This window comes from Triturus cristatus, chromosome 2_1, assembly GCF_964204655.1.
Source record: "Triturus cristatus chromosome 2_1, aTriCri1.1, whole genome shotgun sequence".
Lineage (NCBI taxonomy): Eukaryota > Metazoa > Chordata > Amphibia > Caudata > Salamandridae > Triturus > Triturus cristatus.
Window position 1 is genome coordinate 317126937 of NC_140581.1, and position 22867 is coordinate 317149803.

At 45.1% G+C, this 22867-nt stretch overlaps 1 protein-coding gene across 2 annotated transcripts in view; it reads left to right on the forward strand.

Annotated features, from left to right (window-relative positions):
* Positions 1-22867, forward strand: part of NNT (nicotinamide nucleotide transhydrogenase) — a 391279-nt gene that overhangs the window by 135735 nt on the left and 232677 nt on the right. For both annotated transcript variants that reach the window (XM_085631219.1, XM_085631218.1), the window contains exon 12: positions 3024-3134. In XM_085631219.1, the coding sequence (XP_085487345.1) occupies positions 3024-3134 (111 nt within the window). The remainder of the gene's footprint in view (positions 1-3023; positions 3135-22867) is intronic.

The window sequence follows — 22867 nt, forward strand, 5'->3', positions numbered from 1 at the left end:
ATGCCTTTACAACTAAATTCGTTGTAATAGCATGATTGATAAAGGCATATGCGTGATCAATTTGTGGTAAAAAGCATGCATGGTAATGTCATGTGTTTTCTTTAAAATTTAGAGGCAAGTACAAACACTTAAAAAAATATATACATATATGCGTGTGTGTGTATATATATATATATGTTTTTTATATTGCCACTCGCATAATTTCGTGTGTGTATAATATATATATATATATATATATATATATATATATATATATAAACACTCCAGCTGAGTTCTTCGAATCACGAAAAATAAAGACAGCTACCACGGACTCTTGCGATCAATTGCGCTGTTTATTCAGCAGTATATGGCCACTCGACGCGTTTCGGGAAAACCCTTGTTCGCGAGTGTGGTATGCCAGTCAAAACATTGTTTAAATAAAGACTTGTTCAAAACAAGAAAAAAATGTGACAACATAGAAAACGGACTGCACCAGTAGGAGTTGCTATACTCCTCATAACATAATTAATCCGCCATTTTGGAGTGGTAAAACTTCTGGGTGAGACAGTTCAAGTTACCAAGTCTTGCTTGATTATAAATGTGATCGTGATTTATACTTATAAAACACAATGTTTAAGTTAACTGTACATCCGTATGAATGCGCGCTCTTTGCAGCCTAACCAAAGTCTGCTTTCTGTAGAACCCAAATGGGTAAACGACAAAGCGGTACATTTCCAATGTTACGATCAAACAACTTTCTCAATTTATAACGCAGCTAGTCATCACATAAGGCTATTCAACCCAAGTGGGTAAACTCATCCTGAACTTTACAATAAGATTCAACTCTAATGATGTTTCTTCTAGGTAGATGCAATCTACCGATACTTTAGCTTCGTTGCTTTTCATTGATGCTGGCCGGCATTTCTATGAAAAGAAAAAACACAATATATCATCCTTAAATATTAAACTAACAATAACGTCAGTAATACCACAAAAATAGACACTATGGAAATTCATCCATACAAAAATTACAAAATTTAAAAAATTGCCCTACAGCTAGCAGACAGAGTGAAAGAAAATGTGAACAATTTCTCTAAAATTCTACAAAACACTCCACAAATTGATATCGCTGTAAATAAACAACAATGCCTCATATGATGTACTTAATTATCCAAGATGGACTTCCATTTCCTCATCGCAATTATGCCCATTAGGAACTAAAGTTTTGTATTGTATAATCAGTTTTGACTCTAGGCGTCTTAGATCTTGTACTCTATTCCCGCCTCTCTCATTAAGTCTCACTGAATCTAGTACACAGAAACTGAGCAAAGAATTGTTTTGATTATGTTTGATCCGAAAATGTCTTGCCATGGGATACTGCTTGTCACCGTTCTTAATTGCACGTAAGTACTCTAGTACTCTTTTCTTGGCCTTGTGAATCGTGCTTCCAATGTAAGCTTTTCCACATGGGCAGAAAAGAGCATAAACTGCAAACTCCGTATTGCAGGATGTATGTTTGGTGATTCTAAAGGGTTTAGACTCAGTTGACAAACTGCATTCTTTCAAATGACGGCTGTTTTTACAGGCTTTGCAGTTACGACCAGGATAAAAACCCTGAATCCCCACATTTCTGACACTGGTTGATTCAACTGCTCTGCAGAGAGTGTCTCTAAGAGATCTGGCCTTTCGAAACGTGATCTGGGGCAAAGATCCTATACTGTTTGTAAGGTCTTTGTCTGTGTGTAGCACCGGCCAAAATTTGGTGACACTTTTTCTAACCTCGTGTGCTTTTTTGCTATAGGTGGTGATAAATCTAATTGTCTCCTCATCTTTGATCTCATGTTTCTCTTTTTCAATGAGTAGTGAGGCTCTCGTCCTCTCCTTAACTTTGGCTCTTGCTTTGTTAATCACTGTTTTCGAATAGCCTCTCTCTAGAAATCTCTGTATCATGACGCAATCTTCCTTTTCAAAACTCTCTGCTGTGCTACAATTCCGTTTGGCACGGAGGAGTTCACCCAGGGGAATGCTGTCAATTAGAGATTGGGGATGACCAGTATATGGTCGAGTGGCCATATACTGCTGAATAAACAGCGCAATTGATCGCAAGAGTCCGTGGTAGCTGTCTTTATTTTTCGTGATTCGAAGAACTCAGCTGGAGTGTTTGCATTTAGAGGTTCGCTTCCTCTCCACGGACCGCCATTGGGAGAGGCGGGGAAAAGGCGATTTTCGGTTGCGGCAAGCACCGATACTCACACACATTTCCTTAAAACTCTCAACCACCCTAAAATTACCCTTCCTACCTAAAATTACCCTTGATAGCTCACAACCCATACCCACTCTAAAAATATCCTTGCCACCCAAAAACCCATACCCTCCCAAAATCCCAAAATTACCTTGCCACCCCATTCTCACCGTAAACCCCCTTATATAAAACCCTTAATACTTACCTAATACTTGCATTTAAAATGCACATGTCTTTACGATTCATGCCTTTACAATGAAATTTGTTGTAAAGGGATATGCGTGTTAAAAGTTTGCGTTGTAACAGCACTTGTGTTGTTGCAACCTCATTGTAACGGGAACTCTTTGTAATGACCATGTTGTAATGGTTTTTTCCCTTCCATTGCATTCTCACTATAAAGCTGAATGACAACTTATTTAGATCGCATCTTCTTCACACAAGTGTTAGCAGATTAACCAGCTAGTTTTACCAGCTCAGGGCCATCCTGAGAGAGGACTGTTTACTGATATAAAGTATAACTTGAGGACAGCTGACCACATTCCAAGCTTTCAGGATCCTGTGCATGTACATTTGGTATGAAAATTTGAAGACTATGTTAATTTGACCCCACAGATGAAACTGGAGTCGGATAGTAAATATTTGAATGTACTTAAATGCTGATGTTGATTCAGACGATGCCTAAAGAGGTGCTATGTGATGTTTTTGTAGTATGATCTCAATTTCTGTACCTCTGAAAACATTTACTTAGGCTTCAGGATATAGTTAACGTATTCATTTTCCTCCTTGCTCTGTGTCCGTATAGGTTTGACTGCTGTTGGTGGATTGGCATTGATGGGAGGAGGCTACTTGCCCTCAAATGTAGCTGAATCTCTGGCTGTGCTTGCTGCTTTTGTGTCTTCAATCAACATTGCAGGTATGTGTGCTAATTTCCTTTTTTTATTGTATTATACTTTATATTGCTTATTTAATTCATATTAAAAGCCTAGCAGAGTCACTACTTTCCTTATTTTGTTTGGTTTCATAGTCTTTCCCAGCATTCAGTCTTTCATAGATGCACATGCTTGAATCATTTCACATTGTCCAGCTTGGAGCACTCTGCAACTTTCAAATAGTGTTGAAAAGATCCAAAGGCGTGAAACACTTGACCCCTTAGTAATCTATTTGCCTCTTAAAAAGACCCGAATATCCGCCAATCAGAATGAAGCACACTGCACTGAACGCGCCCTAGAGGCTACCATACCTTAGTATGGTTGGGATTCTTTCAGAGCTCTGCTGCATCTTTTTGCATTGAATGTTTTCCTTCTGGTGTGCTCTTTGATATTTCAACTGCTTTTAGCTTTGGTCCAGCAGAAAATGAATTTAAGTGAATTTCTTATGATTAATGCGAATTCTCCTAAGAAAGATCTATTCAAGGGGGGGTGGAGAGGGTGCTAGAGAGCCCGCGGAAAGATGGCTGCACTTTTGTGAGGCTCTGCTGGACAGGAGCAGTAATCAGTCTTTAATCCTCCTGTATGCAACCACATAGCTAACAAAAAGGCACCGGAGGCTTGGCGAAAAGAAAATACAATCCCAGGGATGCATATTTTTCACAGAGGAAGGCGAAATCGCAGCTGAAACTGCCTGAGCCTGGTAAGAGTGGGGCCTAGGCTGAGAAAGAAACTAGGCAGCGAAAAGAATGAACAGGAAGCGGCGGAGGAGAAACCAGAGCGGTGAATTTAGGCAGCGAGATGCTGTGTGAACCACTTACCAGGCCTGAAGGGGGAGGCTGCGGCTCGACCGCACCGGTACTGAGGGCACGGACTGCAATAAGAGCGGGCGGTAAACTCCAGCGCCGCCAACAAAGAACAGACACGCGGCCTGCGGCGGGAAGGAGAAACAGCCGGTGAGTGGCGGTCAATGGACGCTGTGACTCGGTGGCGCACATTGGGATCCTTTCGGCTGCTGTGGAAGGATGGCCCTTGGACTGAGCCGGCTCGGAGAAACACGACCGATACGGGGATAGGCGGTACGAGAGCGGGGCCAGAAGCGGCAGGTGAATGCAGAGACTGGGCCTGACCGGCTCGAAGGTCTGAGATGGAACCCGAGTGCAGGAGATATCCTGAGGCTTGAGCCGGGAGTAGTTTGGAGGTAGCTGACAGAGGCACGTAGCGTATTTTGTACACTTTAATGTTTTGCTGCTAATTTTGCTCGTATTATTTACACTTTTAATACTGCTGAGATTGTATAAACTGATTTTAACCGATCTCAAATACCTTTACCTCGATTTTAAATAATTTTCAATATCTATTTTAAATACCTTTATTCAATTGAGTCTACCCGTTTAAAGGCTAGAAACAGGGGAATTGACACGGAGCGAGAGGCGGGAGGGGCCGCCATCTTGGAAGGAACTGGAGTTAGCGGACTAGACTTTCCCTGACTCGCTTACAAAAGCACACACAGGCTGGCGCGAGCGCGCAGCGGACGCACGCAGCGGGTGTGCCGCTGGTGTGCCTAAGGCAGGCCCGTCTGTGCCCGTCCGCGCATGGCCAGCGCCAGGACCAATGGAAGTTACAGCTCAGAAACGGGACCCTTTCTTAGCTATGATAGATCTACCTTGATGGAACTAATGGGGACAGATAGAGCCAGGGACTGTACATGCCTATCGCTGGATGCTTTACCGGCGATGGTCCCAGACGTCTGCCCCAGCTGCAGAATTAGCATACCCCGGATTCTAAATCTGCCCATATGCACAATAGAAGATAAGAGGATAGGGGTAGTTGCTAAGGAGACCCAATCTATTAAATGCATCCTGCTGAACATGAGGTCCCTAGTTAAACATAGCCTAGAATGTGCCAGGCTTATTGAGGAGCTGGATGTTAAATTGGCCTTCATTACTGAGGCCTGGACAGAATCTTCTTCAGGGCCAGATATAGTAAAGGCCGCCCCTCCCCTCTTATGCCACACGTTAGATAGGCCAATGAGGAAAGGCGGAGTGCTGGCAGTGATCTATCATCAATAGATTAAGGCAGCCTTCCAGCCTATTCCAATAGATACATGTGAGGCTTTGTTCTTTAACCTCAGTCTATCCCACCATCACACCTTTAAGGGGTGTCTATTGTATAGGCCGCCTAGAATGAGAAATCCCTTTTTAGCTTCCCTTGGTATCTTACTGGAAGAGGGGGCGCTCTCAGAGGCCTTTACAATTATGAGAGATTTTAACTTCCATTTGGAAACAATGGCGGAAAAAGATACGGCGATTTTAAATGACTTGATGTTGAGCGCTGATTTGAAGCAGCGTGTAGCGGGCCCCATGCACAGGGGAGGGCACACCTTGGATGGGATTATTTCAAATCGGCAGAGTCTCCAATTCGTGGGCCTCTTACCCCTGGTGTGGTCCGATCATGCTGCTGTTCAATTTGAGATAAGACTGACGGAACAAAGTGTGAGGGGCTCAGGCCCTAAGGAACAAATAAGAGTAAGAGTTTGGAACAAAATTGAGGAAACCACCTTGCAGGAGCTTCTGACATCCTCAGCGGCCCAACTTCCGTTGGAAGTGGAAGAGGCGAGCCAAGTTTACACAGAATGGCTGGAGCAGGCATGTGATATAATAGCTTCTATTAAAACCCTGCACCCTAAAAGAACACATCCGTCCGTCCCCTGGTTTACGGATGAGCTAAGAAATCAAAAACTCATCTGTAAACAGTTTGAGCGGAAGTGGAGGAGTAGCTACAGGGAAACTGAGAAAAAGTCCTACAAATGCAGCCGGCAGAACTATAAACAGTTAATCTTCGCGGCCAAACACAAATTCTATGCTACTCGCATTGAAGAATCAAAGAACTCAGTCAAAGAACTGTTTAAAACGGTTGCCACCTTGGCCTCGCCCAGGCCGGCTATAGTTCAACCAAGCCAATCACTCTGTGAAGAACTGGTTAAGTTCTTTCTGTCTAAAGTGGAAGTTATTTTCTCGACCTTTAGCGAAGCAAGTATAAGCAAGACGAACATGGCCAGTGAGAAATCCACGTCAATAGGGGTTCTTTCCCCCACATTTGATAAATTCCTGTCAGTTTCCCCTGGGGACACACAACAGACCCTCATGGAGGTAAATTCAGGTTCACTTTATGACCCTTGCCCTGTTGAGGTGGTTAAATTGTCCCCGGGCCCAATCGTAGATTCACGGACGGTCATATTTAATATGATGGTCCCAACGGGACATTTCCCTATGCGATGGAAATTGGCATCCATTTTGCCCCTTCTAAAAAAGCCGAGTCTGGACCCCAAAGATCCGAATAATTTCTGCCCAATTTCCAGACTCCCTTTACCGGGGAAACTGATCGAGAAAATTCTGAATAAACAATTAAGCCACTTCCTAGTAGAGACACAAGTGCTGGATCCCTCCCAACTCATGAGAAAGCAACAACATTTTCCGACATAGGGAAAGAGAAACATACCTACCTCCATACGGGGAGGGATCTCTTCCAAGAGCATACGGCGGGATAATCCTCGCCTCCGAGTCCTTAATAGAATTGAAACTTTTCGTTACGATAGCTAGGAAATTTTTCATTCTGTCAGGACTGGAGGCGAGGATTATGCTTGTTTAAAGCTTGCCCACAACCAAATGAGCCATATTTAGAATTGGCTTGAAGTAAAAACTCTTGAAGGTGGAATCTGAGGACCAGTCCGCCGCATTGAGAATATCCTCCAAGCGAGCACCAAGACCAAACGCCTTAGATGCCATGGCTCCTCTTGTCGAATGCGCACCAAAGTGTCTGAGGCTAATGCCTGCTTCTTGCATCACCCAACGAACCTATCTGGCAATGGTGGGTGAGGAAAACGCCCTAAAGGGTTTCCGGAGCGCAATGAGAAGCTGACGTTCTCCCGGAGGACGGTACTCGTCTGTCATTTCCTCATACGCTTTGAGACAGCGAACCACGCAAAGCTTTGGAGAATCCGAAAATTCTGGATAAGAGCTGACTCGTGTGGCACTTTGTATGGCGTAAAAGGGTAAACGTCACTCCCTCCGGAGTGAACATGCGACCGGAGATATCCAGTGCGCGCACATCAGAGACCCGCCGGCAAGACACCAGGCACAGGAGCATTGCGAGTTTAGCTGACCACTCCTTACGGGACAGAAACAAGTTAGGTTGCCATGAAAGGAAAATATTCAAGACTTGATTAACATCCCATAAAGCCGAATACCTCGGCTCCGGTGGTAAAGAGAGACGAATACCTCTTAAAAGTCTGCAAACCAACGGGTGTTTCCCCACAGAGGAGCCACCCACTGGGACATGGCCAGAGGAAATGGCCGACCTGAAACTGTTAATAGACCGATAGGCCATTCCGTCTGAGGCAAGTTTCGCCAAGAAATTCATGATGTGGACCACGCACGCGACCAAGGGATCGAGATCCTTTCGCAAACACCAACGGGACCATCTGCCCCACGCGGACTTGTATCTTTTAATCGTACTGTCCGCCCAGGCCTTGGAGATGAGCTCCTCAGCCGTTCGCAAAAGGCCCGGGGTTTGCCATCTACCCCTGAAATCCTCCACGCCATGAGCCACAGCGAGTTCGTGGACGCTAGAGGATGAGGAGTGCCGTACGGATCCTTGAGAAGATGTGGAAACCGGGGGAGTAGGATTGGAAAATCCCATGAAAGTTCCAGAAGAACTGGAAACCATACTTGAGACCTCCAAAGCGGGGTGACTAGGACTAATTCCGCATTTGCCTGCGGACTTGCGCTGTTGACCGGGTGATCATCGCGAAAGGAGGGAACGCATAGCCCCGTTCTTTGCTCCAATCTTGGAGAAATGCATCCATGGCTGCTGCCCGAGGATCGGGCCTCCAACTGAAAAACCTCGGGAGTTGATGGTCTAGCCGGGACGCAAGTAGATCCACCGTAAACTGACCCCAAAGGTCGTTGAGGGACGCAATGACCGAGTCGTCCAGCTTCCAAAGGCTGGTATCCCGGAAGTGGCGTGAGTGGAAATCTGCTTCCACATTGTCGCGGCCCGGCAGGTATTCTGCTGTGACTGACACGTGACTGTCCAAGCAATATTGCCAGAAACTTGCTGCTAGGTCCGAGAGAGCCTTCGATTTGGTGCCTCCTAGATGGTTGATATAACGGACTGCCGAAACGTTGTCCATTTTGAGGAGTACACACGACTGCACCGAATCGCTCGTCCAGCATCTCACGGCAAATGAGCCCGCCAGAAGCTCAAGACAATTTATATGTAACCTCTGTTCTTCGGGAGACCACAAGCCCCCCCGTAGAAAGGCCTCCGCAACGCGCGCCCCAACCGAGTCTGCTGGTGTCCGATTCGATAACCAAATCTGGAACGGAACCGAAGATCGCTCTCCCGTTCCATGCCTCCATGTGTGTTAACCACCATTGGATCTCGTCTCGAGCATCGTTGGTCAAGAGGACCTTGTGGGAGTATGGATACCCCTTCCGAAGGAAATACGCCTTGAGGTGCTAAAGGGCCCTGTAGTGGAGCGGGCCCGGGAAGATAGCCTGAATTGAAGCTGACAGGAGCCCTACCACTCGAGCCAGCTGGCGAAGAGACACTCGCTGTCTGGCCAGAACCCGTCGCAACTCGTGGCGAATCTTTGTCAGCTTTTTTGTTGGCAAACTTAGAGTGGAGGAGGTGGAGTCGATGACGAACCCCAAGAAGGTGACGGACTGAGCAGGTTGAAGGAGGGATTTTTTCCCATTGATCACAAAACCGAGATCTTGCAACAGTCACTGTTCTGAAGCTGATCTGTCAAAAGACGTGGACAGGCCGCCATCAAGAGCAGATCGTCTAGGTAAACGATCAGTCGTACACCTCGAGCCCTTAGAAATTCCACTACCGGCTTGAGCACCTTGGTGAAGCACCAGGGCTTCGAAGAGAGCCCGAAAGGAAGAGCGTTGAATTCGTAAACCTGATGACGCCAGGCAAACTGAAGAAATCGGCGATGCGGCTGAAAAATTGGGACCACCAGGTAAGCGTCCTTCAAGTCCAGGCGGACCATCCAATGGTGAGGACGGAGGACGTCTCGAAGGAGATGAATGCCCTCAATCTTGAAATGGCGGTAAACTAACCACCCATTGAACTCGCTTAGATTTATGACAGGACGCTTACCTCCGTCGGTCTTGTCGACCAAGAAGATGTTGCTGAGAAACCCGCGCGGATGGGGCGATGTAACCGAGATGGCGCCTTTGAGCAGAAGGGAAGCCACTTCCTCGTCCACCAGATGTGCGTCGGGAATTGAAAACTGAATGGGACGTGGAGGAACCTTTTGCACATGGTTCCCGAAGAATTTCTGACAGACGGTTGAAACCACAGAGACGCGCCGCGCCTGCCTCAGCCTCCTGCGCCCCCAGGCGGCGGGATGTCCGGAGCCGCACACCAGCTTACTAACCGCGTAGGAGTGAGAGACTTCACTCCCGCGGCACCAACGGAAAAAACACACGCGCGATAAGCGCTTAAAACAAACCGCAACAGCGCGTCAACTGAAAGGGGAAAAAACCCATTTATCAGTACAAACTGTTAACACAATCGCGGCTCTGCGCATAAGCGGCAACTTTACATAAAAAGCGAACACGCTGCAAAATAACGAGAAATATTTTTAATTAGATTAAACCAAGCCCCCCAAACAGAAAATAATCTGAAGAGAACTTAACTGGCTGCGCAGCAGCGAAGCAAGAGGAGGACAGGACACTAACAAAGGACTATATCGTTCCTGAGGGGTCCTGATTGGACGCTGTCTCTTTTGTGATTGGTTGTTAAAACACTGTTTTATGACTACAGTTTTCCCTATGGTTCATGGGAAAAGTAGTTTTGTTAGTTTCTTCCAACGCTGCTATTTAATAAAGTGAAGAAAGAAGGCATAATCCTCGCCTCCAGTCCTGACATAGAATCTACAATTCTTGTTGCATATGCTAGAACAAATTCTATTCTATGGCAGGACCGGAGGCTTAGATTATGCTGGTTTAGAGCTGACCAACCATAATAGAAGAAGCATGAGCAATAGGATTGTAATAAAAAATCTTTAAGCTGGTCAGAAGACCAATCGGCAGCATGAAGAATGTCTGCTAGCCTCAAACCCAGCGCAAATACTTTGGATTCAAAGGTTCTCCTAGCTGAATGAGCATCATACCTGGGGACCTCAATGGCAGCTTCTGACATGACCCAGTGGACCCAACGGGCCGCGGCCGCTGCTGAAATGAGACCGAAATGTTTCTGAATAGCCAGTAGCCAACAAGAGGACTCCGAGTATCAGCCCTGTGCTCCATAGCACGTTCTTCATAAACATTTAAACCTTTTGCCACATAACTTAACATTGTGGGGGAATGTTGAATAGTCAGTGGACAGAGACATATTCTTTTTTTCTTTTTGAAATAAGAAATGAAACATCTTTTGGTGAAAACAACCTACCTTTAAGATCCAGGGCTCTTGCATCTGACACTCTTCGACATGAAATACATTAAAGCATAGTCAAATTTGCAGAAAGATGTTTCAAGGATAAATCCGAATTGTTCTGCCAGTAAGGACAGAACATTATTCATGTCCTATAACTGGGAGTAGCGAGGCCTTGAAGGATTTGTCACCCTGATACCGTTACACAACTTGCATACCAGAGAATGAATATCTACCGGCTTCCCATCAATGGGATCGTGACCAGCAGACAAAGCTGACCTGAAATTATTTATCGACCTGTAACATAATCTAGATTCATCAGTCGGAAAGAAAGTTCAAAACATCTTTTAATTCTGATCCCACGAGATCCACCTCCCGTTGAAGGCACCAACCCACCCATCTCTTCCATGCAGAAGAATATCGTTTACGGGTGGAAGGAATGCTCAGACGTGAGTCCCTTGCTCACTTTGCCACTGGATTCAAGCAAGCCTGGCTGAAGACGGCTGAAATGCCAGAAACCGGTCCCAGGAAGCTTGTTTCCGGTCCAGGGAAGACATGGCTTGGCAGTTCGGGCTGGACTGTTCCCATGAGGCACAGGTTCAGACTGATTTGCATATGGCCATGTCTGAACTGGGGTGGCAGAGTGGGCTAAAGAACGGCGATGGATTAAACCCAGATCAGTTGACTGGGGGTGAGTGCTTGCAATGTTCAGCACTCCGTCCATCATTTCCTTTGGTTTTTGCTTTGTTTCCTATAGAGGCAAATTTGACAATGTACCAACATGTAGAATTAAATTCCTCCTCTCCGACAGTTCTAAAAGCCCAGTACCAACTTGATACCCCCTTCTTTAGTGCCTCATTTCCTTGTATTTTCTTCTCTATCTCTGCTCTCTGTCTCGCATTCCCCTAGAGTCTTGACCGAGAACGTTAGCTGATAGTACTTGAATTTTGATACTAAGCCTTTAGTCTTGGTTGTAAGTTTGTTCCATCCAAATATAGTGTTTCCTTCTGTTGGTTGTCCCCACTTTGTTATACCTTAATTTCTCGATGGAATAGCAAGCCTATCTTTTTATCATTCTGGGGTTCCTGGAGACGCCCATATCGGGGCATAATCACTGTATTAAGGTATTTTCAGAGATTTCCTGATTTGATACCACAGTTTAGAAGCTGACTATATCACCTTCAATTTTACTTTCTTGAACATTTTTGGATGTCCATATTTGTATAAAAAGGTGGCTACCTTCTACATTGGTCGTTGCTTGTAGATATATGGGGCAAGTGTGTTGTTCTTTTAACAGTGCTCATATGTTCTTAAATTGGAATGCTCTGCAGTACGCCAGTAGGTCTGGACAAGCTATCGTCCCATGTTCTATTTTTTCCTCCGAAGCTTTCTCCCTGCTATCCTAACCCCTTTCAAAGCCCAAAGAAAGCTACTCAGCTCCCATAGCAATTTATTTAACCATTCTTTTTTGAATGCCAGTGATGTGGAGTTAAATATGTATGTGAATTTTGGGAGGATTGTTATTTTTAGTATATTCGAGTGCCCCATAAATGACAGGGGAAGACCCCCCCCCCCCCCCCCCCCACCCCCGAATTTGAGAAGCTTCCTATCTTCTGACAGTACTTTGGTCAAATTTGTGTGGGTTATTTTCTTTATATCATTCACTATTTCCACACGCAGATAGTGAATTTTATTTCTTTTACTAATGGATTTTTGCTTTGATGGTTCCATTCCATGATCTCTGTTTTAGATTGATTAACCGAATAACCTGACACCTTCTCAAATTGGTCCAGTGTATCCTCTATTTCTGGAAGTGACTCTGCCAAATTGTTGGTAATAATCATTAGCTCATCAGCGTAGAGGGCCACGTTCTTCTCCCACCCTTGATATTTGAAAGGAGTGATCTTTTGGTTACCTCTAAAGACACTCACCACCGGTTCAATATATAGATTAAAAAGTAGGGGAGAAAGGGGACAACCTTGCCTCGTACTTCTCTTAATGCTTATTTTCTCAGTGAGGTTGCTGTGAAGTAGGACCCTAGCTGTTGGATTTTTGTATAAGGATTTTACTGCTCCCTGGAAGGTTTCCCCTAGATCCTATTTCCCCAAGACTGCATATAGGAACGGCCAGCTAACTCTATCAAAGGCTTTGGCTGCATCAGAGGTAATGAGTGAGAGGGGTAACCTCTCGTGAATTGCCACATCAATTGCATTAATCCTCTCCTGCGTCAATTCTTGTATCGGTCTACCTTTTTGAAGCCTATTTGATCTGGATGTATTATAAATTCAGCTACTCGTCCCACTCTCTTAGCCAAGATTTAAGTATAGATTTTATAGTCTGTTTAAAAGCGATATGGGTCTGTACGAGGTAGCATCTTTTTGGATCCTTCCCTGGTTTTAGCAATATATTGATAGTTGCTTTGTTCCACGAGTACGGAAATTCCTGCCCGTCTCGGAAGATGCCATTCAACAATACCGTCAGGAGGGGGTGGGGGGCAAGGTTTCTTTTAATATCGTGTATATTTCATTAGGTAGTGCATCTGGACCTACAGCTTTCCCCTTTCTTAGCTGTCCTATCGTATCAGCCACTTCTTCCATTGTGATATCGGCATTGAGATTGTTCCTTTGCTCTTGCGTAACGGTTGGGAGCACTATCATCTGTAGGTAGCAGTTTATTTGATCTGTTGATGAGACTGTGTCTTCAGTGTAGAGGTCTTTAAAAAAAAATGTGTAAAGGCCTTCTCAATCTCGGGATCTTCCATGCTGGGGGCTGTTTGATTCTCTGCCTCGATCATTGGAATTCTATTTCACGTTTTGTTCTGCTTCGATTTTCCAAGCAAGCATCTTACTGCAACCCTCCCCGTACTCATAATGGAATAATTTACTTGCCTCCCATTTACTTTTAACTATGGAGTCTAAGACTTCAGATAGTGCCTCTTTTTTTCCCTTTCATTTCTTTCTCCAATTTATTAACTCTTTGTAAATTCGCCTCCCCTGCTATACTTACATTTTGTATTTCTTTTTTCCAATTGGCTAATTCTACTCTTGGTATTTTTATGCTTGAAGGCACGCTAAACTAAGTAGTTTCCCCCCGATGACCGCTTTATATGAATCCCATGCATTTGTTTAGTGGTCCCTTCCCCATTTAATAAAAAAAAAATTCTGACTATTTTCAGCTTCTCTTTGTTTTGCGGATCTGTTAATATAGTGCGATCTACTGTCCATCTTGGGGTTTAAGGGACATTCTTGGTTTGTATCTGCAGTAAAACTGCAAAATGATCAGACAAGTGTGCCGGTAAATGCTCTACCTTCTTAGTGCTATTAACCAGGCCTCTGTCTATCAGAAAGAAATCTATCCTGGAGGCGTGGCCATACTTTTTATTTTGAAATGTATATTTGTGTATTTTATTTCCCTTTACCTTCCAAATATCGACTAACCCCAAATCCTTGATGTGGAGTTTTAGCCACTCCCTCATCCTAGGTAGATTGGGTGTCTTTCTTATGGGTAGTCTATCTTCTCTGGAGTTAAAATCTCCACCCAAAATTATCGGAGCTGAGACTTCCGATAAGAGTATATACAGCTTTTGTAAGGGAGAAGGGTCATCCACATTAGGGCCATAATACCCTACCAAAGTATATGATTTATTGTGCATTCTTTCTTTCTCCCTTTTGTGTCTGTGCTTGTTGGTTCTGTCCTTACTTTGAGTGATTAAAAAAAAAAAATGCATTTTTGGTCAGTACACACACACATGAATCTACCCATCTTTGTTTTTTGATTATTTCGGCCCATTCTGCCTTTAGTAGGTGTGTTTCCTGTAATATTATAACTTCAGTGTCTGTTGTTTGTATATACTCCATTATTTACGGTCTACAACTCTTAACTCAGAGGACGTTCACATTCCATGATAGAATATTAATTGACATTAAGCTCCTTTAAATTAAGCCAGGGCTTTCTCTGCCGCACCTTGGACCATAACCTCATCATATTTATCCAACTTGGACTACTTTTTTTTGTTTTCTCCCCTTATGCTCCCTCACCCAGTGCGATTGTTTTTTTTTTTTTTTTTTTTTTTTTTTTTTTTTTTTTTTTTTTGCAAGTTTATTTGTGAATTATATCTTCTTCTTCTCTTCCCTCCCCTCACCGGGAGAAGCCTCCCTTTCTCATTCTCTGGGCAGAACATTCCGCCCTTTTGAACTCCCCGCTCCCCAGGCATTAACTGTGCTCATTATGTTATGATTTCATCTGCTCAATAAAACACTCCACTTCTTTAGGTTCTCCTTATGTTGTACATTTTGTTCTTCCACATAATTTTGAAGGAGACTGGGAAGCGCATCTGGACAGTCACTCCCAGCGACTTTAGTTGTTGCATTAGTTGGCCTAATCCCCACTGTCTATCTTGGGTTGCTTTAGAGATATCTGACCGGATTCTAAATACCCATTCGTCCTTAGTATAAGAACTGGTTTTGAGGGCTTCTTTTAGCATTTTTTCCTTTAACACATAGGTCTAGAAATGTATCAAGATCTTCCTAGGATTTTTTCTCGGCTTTTCCTTTCCAAAAGGGTCTCGGTGTATCCTCTATGTCCTCCGCTAAGGCAGTCTATTTCAGCCAGGGGAAGCTTTCTTCCAGTAGGTTAATCATGAATTTTTAATGTCTTCCCCTTCCAGACCTTCAGGTACATTTAAAACTCTCAAGTTGTTTCTTCTCGCCTCGTTTTCTAGGGATTCGATTTTTATCTCTGAGGTCCCCTTCATTTGTCTTCAATAGTTAAATTTCTTTCTGATTACGTTCTACTTCCTTACTTAGAGCCATTACCAAAGTCTCTACTGTAGTTACTCGTTCCATTAGGGCATTTATTTTAGTATCAAAGGCTCCGCAGGTCCCCTGTATTTTCAACTGTTTTTTTTTTTCCAAATATAGCAAAGTTCGCCCGCATTTCTAGTATCAGCGACTCCAGCAATTTCTCCGTATTTATCCAGTATTGGGGTATCTTTCATAGATTCACATGCCTGAATCATTCCCCGTCGCCGAGGCGGGAGTCTCGGTAGATAAAAAAGTAGTGCCAAAAAATAATTAGTAGTAGTAGTAGTAGTAGGCCCAAAGAAAAAATGCCCTAAGGCCTATATCTTAGAAGCCTATCTACTTCGTTATGTAAAATAACCCAAGAATTGGTAACAACCAATCAGACATCAGCACCCTTCTAGAACCCTCTCAGCAGAGCCAGCTCTCCTCAGATTTTCACCGCACGTCTTGTGGAAGGGAGTCTCCCTGAGTGCCTACTCAGTTTCTTCTTTTCTTCAGTATGTCTGACAAAAAAGCTTTGTTTAGACCCTGCAGGACTTGTGATAAGAAGAGGGTCCATGTAGACGACCAGCATGAGGAGTGTATTTACTGTCTTCATCCTAAGCATGTTGCTAAGGACTGTAGAATTTGCCGGACTTTCCCTCCTAAGACCTTAAGGGACAGAGAGGCAAGAGTATTGTTATGGTTGAAATCTTCCTCGGCTGAGGAGGATGACAGGGCCTCGACATCTAGCAAGAGAGCTAGATCAATTGATAGTTCTTCCAGTGAAGGGAGAAAACATCATAAGGCCTCTCATGTAACTTCTGACCATTCACAGAAGTCACAAGACTCTGACAGATCTAAGAAGTCTTCAACTACTAAAACCGTGAGTAAATCTCAGGTTAAGACTTTGTCAGTGGGATCATCTTATACTATCTCTGTGACTTCTGCTGCTCCTCTGTCGACGGCTACAGTCTCCACTACTTCGATATCGTCACCTATCATGTCTCCTAGGACGTCTAAGACTCCGTTGACAATTGCGTCGACGTCGAGCTTGAAGGAAGTTCTGTCAACGGCATCGTCGATGAGAACATGGACGACGAAGACCCCGTCGACGGCGAAGACCCCGTCGACGGCTAAGAACCCGTCGACGGCGAAGACCCCGTCGACGACGACTATTCCGTCGACGACGACTATTCCGTCGACGGCGAAGACCCCGTCGACGATGACGGCGAGCCCGTCGACGATGACGATCCCGTCGACGGCGAAGACCTCGTCGACGATGACGCTCCCGTCGACGCCTCAGAAGGCAGCAAGTCCGTCGACGAGGGGAAGCCCGTCGACGAAAGGTTTCCTTAAAATGATTCCACCAACTACTCATGTTACGCCTATTGCGTACACGCATATTCAGTTAAAAACTTTTCATAAACAGGATTACAGTAATATTTCTCCTTTGCTGCCTTCGCATATCTTGGACTCATATGCTGAAGGGGATGATTTTGAAGAGGAGGATGATGAGGGTCCTTTCGGAATAGCTAGGCACCCCTCGGAGTTGCATTCAAGTCAAGAGGTGGATGAGGAAGAAGACTATCATGAGCATGCTTACCAGGAAGGCCTTGCTACACCAGTGTACAGGCATCCCTCAAGGGATTGGGATCGTAGAGAAACGAGTCATCTCCCGCCTACACTGATTCAAGATCTTCAGGCTATGCTGGCGGATTACCGCCAACGCTTTCCACCACAACAACCTCTTCCTAATTTACAACCAATGGAAGAGTCACATACGGACATTCCAAATTCGCCGCTTTACCCTGCTGGTTCGGGGACACAATCGCACCATGATACCATTTCCTCTGATGAGGAAGATATCGAAGAAGGTGAAGTACCGGATAAGGACACCACTCTGGATCCTTGGGATGATTACATCATTCCCATGCCTTCTCCACCTATTCCGCAGCCATCGGATTCTCCTCCAGAGGATATAGGTGGCTTTCACAATTTAATGCAACGTGCAGCAGCCAGGTTTGAACTACCTGTCACTGTGGAGCATACGGATTGTTTCCTCCATGATTTTAAAGAGGAGCAAAGGAAGATTACCAGAGCAATTCCCATCATCGATTTTATTTGGAATGAGGGGTTAAAAATTATGAAGACACCTGCTTCCGTACCTGCGGTCCTCCCTCGTATTGATAAGAAATATCGTGCTCCTCCAGAAACGCTCTCTTGTCTAATCGGACATCCCCGACCAGATTCCGTTATATCACAGGCTGCTCAACAAAAGTCCAAAAATCCGGCTATGCCGATATCAACGCCGCCGGATAGGGAAGGGCGAAGATTGGATCTGATCGGCAAGAAGTTCTCTACTATGGCGGCAACTTCTATCAAAGCTGCAAACTCCTTGGCCATACTTGGTCGCTATGACCGCCAGATGTGGTCAGAATTCTCTGAATTTATAGACCTCATTCCTGAAGATCGTCAACAAGAGGCAAGGAAGATACTTCAAGAGGGAGAACGAGCCGCATCAGAGATCATAGACTGTGCTCTCGATATTGTAAATACCAACTTTAGGCAACTTGCAGGAGCTGCAGTCCTTAGGCGTCAAGGATGGCTTAAGGCAACGTCTTTTAGGCCAGAGGTTCAAGCCAAAATCATTGATATGGCCTATGATGGAGAATCCTTGTTTGGGAAGCATATAGACGAGGCCCTCCTAGCGATCAAGACTGATACGGATACAGCTAAGTATCTAGCTGTTCTCCAATACAAACGGGGATCTTTCCGTGGTGCAAGAGGTCGAGGCTTTGTATCAAGGGGAAATTATCAAAGTCAGCAAAACAGACAATATCAGTCTCAATATAGACAGCCTTATGGACGATCATCATACAGGCAATCTTCCTCGAATAGTTTCTCTCGTCAGGGAGGAAGAAGGCGATCGAACAATCAGGGTCGCGACGCCAACAAGAAGCAATGATTTACGCTGGACGCCAGTCATCCCTCCTTCCCTCCCAGTGGGAGCAAAGATAACAACTTTTGCACACAATTGGGAGGAGATCACCTCGGATCGTTGGGTCATCGACCTAGTCAGACACGGTCACACCCTGGAGTTCTTAAAACAACCTCCTACTGCCCCGCCCAGGGGTCCCCCTCCCCCTCGTCTTCACTTATTGTTCAAAGAAGCTTTAATAATGCTCCGCAAGAACGCAATAGAGAAGGTTCCTTCGCCCCAGAAGGGAACTGGGTTCTATTCTCGATTTTTCCTCATAAAGAAAAAGTCAGGGGAGTGGCGCCCGATTCTGGATCTCCGTAAGCTCAACACATTTCTAAAGAAACAGAGTTTTCGGATGGCTACACTGGCCGAAGTTTTGAGCTGCCTGAACAAAGGAGATTTTATGGCTTCTCTGGACCTGGAGGACGCGTACTTCCACATTCCTATCCTTCCCAAGCATCGCAAGTACCTGCGATTTGTAGTGGCTGGCATCCACTATCAGTTCAAAGTCCTTCCGTTTGGGCTGAAATCTGCTCCAAGAATTTTTACGAAGTGTCTTGCACCAGTAGCAGCGACTCTAAGATCACAGGGAATACAAGTATTCCCGTACCTGGACGACTGGCTGCTCAAAGGCCCTTCGAAGCAGACTACCGTAGAGGCAGTTTCAGCATGCCTAAGTCTATTCTCAAACTTAGGCCTCACTCTCAACCAAAGCAAATCTCAACTGCTCCCTCGTCAAAGGATTCAGTTTCTGGGAGCAATGCTGGACACCAAACAATGCAAGGCATTCTTGTCAGAGGAACGTCCGCTTCGTTTACAAAAGCTAGCACTTTCAATCGCAAGAAGAAGGTCAGTTTCTGTCTGGAGGTTTGCGTCTCCTGGGGATGTGTTCATCAACTATAAATCTTGTACCTTTAGCACGGCTCCGAATGAGACCTCTGCAGGAACAGTTACATCTACAATGGAAACAGGCCGTGGGGTCGTTCAACGACTCCATCATGATAACACCTCACATGATGGTCTCTCTACATTGGTGGTCACAGATGGAAAACCTGGCGCCGGGCCTCTCTTTTCTAACATCTCCTCCAGAATTCGTGATAACAACAGACGCCTCCATGGAGGGGTGGGGAGGACATCTCCAAGATTTACAAATTCAGGGACGATGGTCCCAGGAATACCGCCAACAGCATATCAACAGACTGGAGCTTCGCGCCATTTTTCTCACTTTGCAGGCGTTCCTCCCGAGGATTGCAGGGGCCTCAGTGCTGGTCCGGACGGACAACACGACCAGCATGTATTACGTCAACAAACAGGGAGGAACGAGGTCACTGTCCCTTTCGCAGGAAGCTCAGGAACTATGGGAATGGCTTAAAACACACAAGATAACCTTACGAGCGGAGCACGTCAGGGGCCTTCACAACACGTTGGCCGACGACCTAAGCAGATCTCTGGCAGGCTGTCACGAATGGGAGATAGAGCAGAAGCAACTAGACGAAATTTTTCAATCATGGGGCAAGCCGGCACTGGATTTGTTTGCTACAAAGGAAAACAAGAAATGCCGATATTACGCAAGCAGATTCCCTCAACAGGGATCAAGAGGAAATGCCCTGTCCATGAGATGGTCAGGGCTTTGTGCGTACGCTTTTCCCCGATACCACTAATTGCGAAAGTGATCCGCAAAGTGAAGATGGAACATTGCCGCCTCATCCTGATTGCACCCAGTTGGCCAAGGCAATATTGGTTCCAGGAGCTGCTTCTTCTAGCTCACAGCTCCATCCGTCTAATACCAACAATGACAATGTTGACAAGGGAAAGGGGTCGAATACTCCATCCAGATCCACAGTCGCTGCACTTGCACGCATGGCTCCTGATTTCCTAGAATACAAAGATCTAACCATTTCACAGGAATGCCGTGAGATCTAAATCACGCGCGCAAAGTACTTTAAAAACGTATCGTTTGAAGTGGAAACGATTTTGTCATTGGTGCGAGGGGAAGGATGTCCATCCTTTACAAGCTCCAGTAGAGCAAATCCTTCCTTATTTGTTATCCCTAGCCAAATCTGGGCTTGCATTCTCATCAATTAAAGTTCATCTTGCGGCTCTATCAAGATTCAGGAAGAGTACTTCTAAGCCTTCGCTCTGTTCCTCTTCATTAATCAAACAATTTATGAAGGGGCTATTCCGTGTTTATCCACCAATTCGTGCACCTCCTCCAGAGTTCTAGCTCAATTGATGAAAAGACCGTTTGAGCCTATCCACAAGGCTGAGCTAAAATTTTTAACATGGAAGGTGGCTATTCTTTTGGCTCTTACATCGGCTCGAAGAGTCAGTGAGATTCAAGCGTTCACCATCTCAGAGCCCTTTTTGCAGTTCTCTAAAGACTTTGTTACTCTCAGGACAAATCCACGATTCATCCCTAAAGTTCCGACTCAGTTCCACTTAAATGAGCCAGTAAAACTAAAAGTTTTCTTCCCAAATCCAGCCACTCCATCTGAGCGAACGTTGCATTCACTGGATGTAAAACGCTGTCTGAAATTTTACTTGCAAAGGACTAAGGACATCAGGCGGTCCAATCAATTGCTCATAGCTTATGCTCAAGCTACACTTGGGTCCGCTGTGACTAAAGCGACTATAGCCAGATGGTTGGCTTCTACAATTCATTTTTGTCATGATAAAGCCAATAAACCGTTACAAAGAAAGGTCAAGGCGCATTCTACTAGAACTATGGCAGCATCTACTGCATTGTTCGCAGGAGTATCCTTGGAAAATATTTGTCGTGCTGCAACGTGGAGGAATGTTCACACATTCACAAAGCACTACTGTCTGCAATCTACTCTGCAGGAAGATACAGCGGTAGGACAGGCCGTCCTTCGACATCTTTTAAACTAAGGTCAGATATTGGTTTTTCAATTGACTGTTTATAATTGCTATATTTTAAGCTACATTGTCTTTTCTTTGTGTAAGATACATGTTTGGATTTTAAGAGAGGACATCTTATGCCTTCTACTTATCAAATTGCGGGCGTAATTGGGAGTGTATCAGCAATAGTCTCCCACCATCCGCAAACGACTGTATGCTCTGCATACTGCTTGCTACTCTGATTCAGGCATGTGAATCTATGAAAGATACCCCAATACTGGATAAGAAAACAAGTTACTTACCTGTAACTACAGTTATCCAGTATTGGTATCTTTCATAGATTCACATGCACCCACCCTCCTCCCCGCAGAGTCAGTTCTCTATGTTTGGGATATAAGCTTCCCACTCGTGCTAGGAAAATCTGAGGAGAGCTGGCTCTGCTGAGAGGGTTCTAGAAGGGTGCTGATGTCTGATTGGTTGTTACCAATTCTTGGGTTATTTTACATAACGAAGTAGATAGGCTTCTAAGATATAGGCCTTAGGGCCTTTTTTCTTTGGGCCTACTACTACTACTACTACTACTACTAATTATTTTTTGGCACTACTTTTTTATCTACCGAGACTCCCGCCTCGGCGACGGGGAATGATTCAGGCATGTGAATCTATGAAAGATACCAATACTGGATAACTGTAGTTACAGGTAAGTAACTTGTTTTCTTACCTGTGCTCCTTGAGTTCTGGCCTTGTTGTGGATTACATGAGGCTTCTGTTTGTCTTTGTTGGGGGTGGGGGCTTTCGGTGTTTGTCTCCCTCTCAGCCTCCTCTGCATCTAAAACTTTGAATCTATTACCATCCATCTTTCCCCCCATTTCTGCCCTTAGCTCAGCTTTATTTGTGCCATTTGGGTTTTTCTCTCGCTCAGGTTGGAGAGACTTGTTTGTATCTTGTGTGGCCTGGACCTTAAAAAAAGATCGTAGTGATTTACCCTAGTGCCTGTTGGTTTACCCTGTCGTGTTGTAGGCTGGGTGCCAAGTTCTTGAAATAGCGTAGCTAGTTTAGTGGTTGTAGGGATAAGGGCAGTATTTCCTTTTATTGACTCCTGGGGGGGTGTTGAGCTTTAAGTACCTATTCCTCCGGCAGTAGTCCCCCCACACCCCCGGCTCCGGTTGTAGGTTTGATCCAGGTCAATTGGCTCTATGGGGGTTACTGTAGAGCACTTTTTCCATTTTATTCTGCCTCCTATTACAGGTGGTGTACTTGGAACTGTGTTGTACCGTTTTCCACGCCTTTGGCACTTACCCCATTCATACATCCCGCCGCCTCTCCTCTCACAACTGCACAGACTCTCCGTTGCCCGGGTGATCTTGGGAGCCCCTTTGTTTCACCGCTGCAAGCCACCGCCGTCCAGCCCCGGAAGGGAACTCGAGCTGCGGCCTTCCGGTTGCTGCGCAGCGGCTGCTTCCGCCCACACTCCAGGAGATCCGCTTGTGTTGGGCGAAGTCCCGCTGCACTCCTCCTGATCGCGATAGCTGCCTGAAAGTAATGTCCTGCTCCTCGCCTATCCGTCCTCGGTAAATTAAGAAATACCATTTGTTTCATCTCACTATGCGCCTTTTTAAAAGTGTCAGTGGAGCTAAAAGATTGTGCG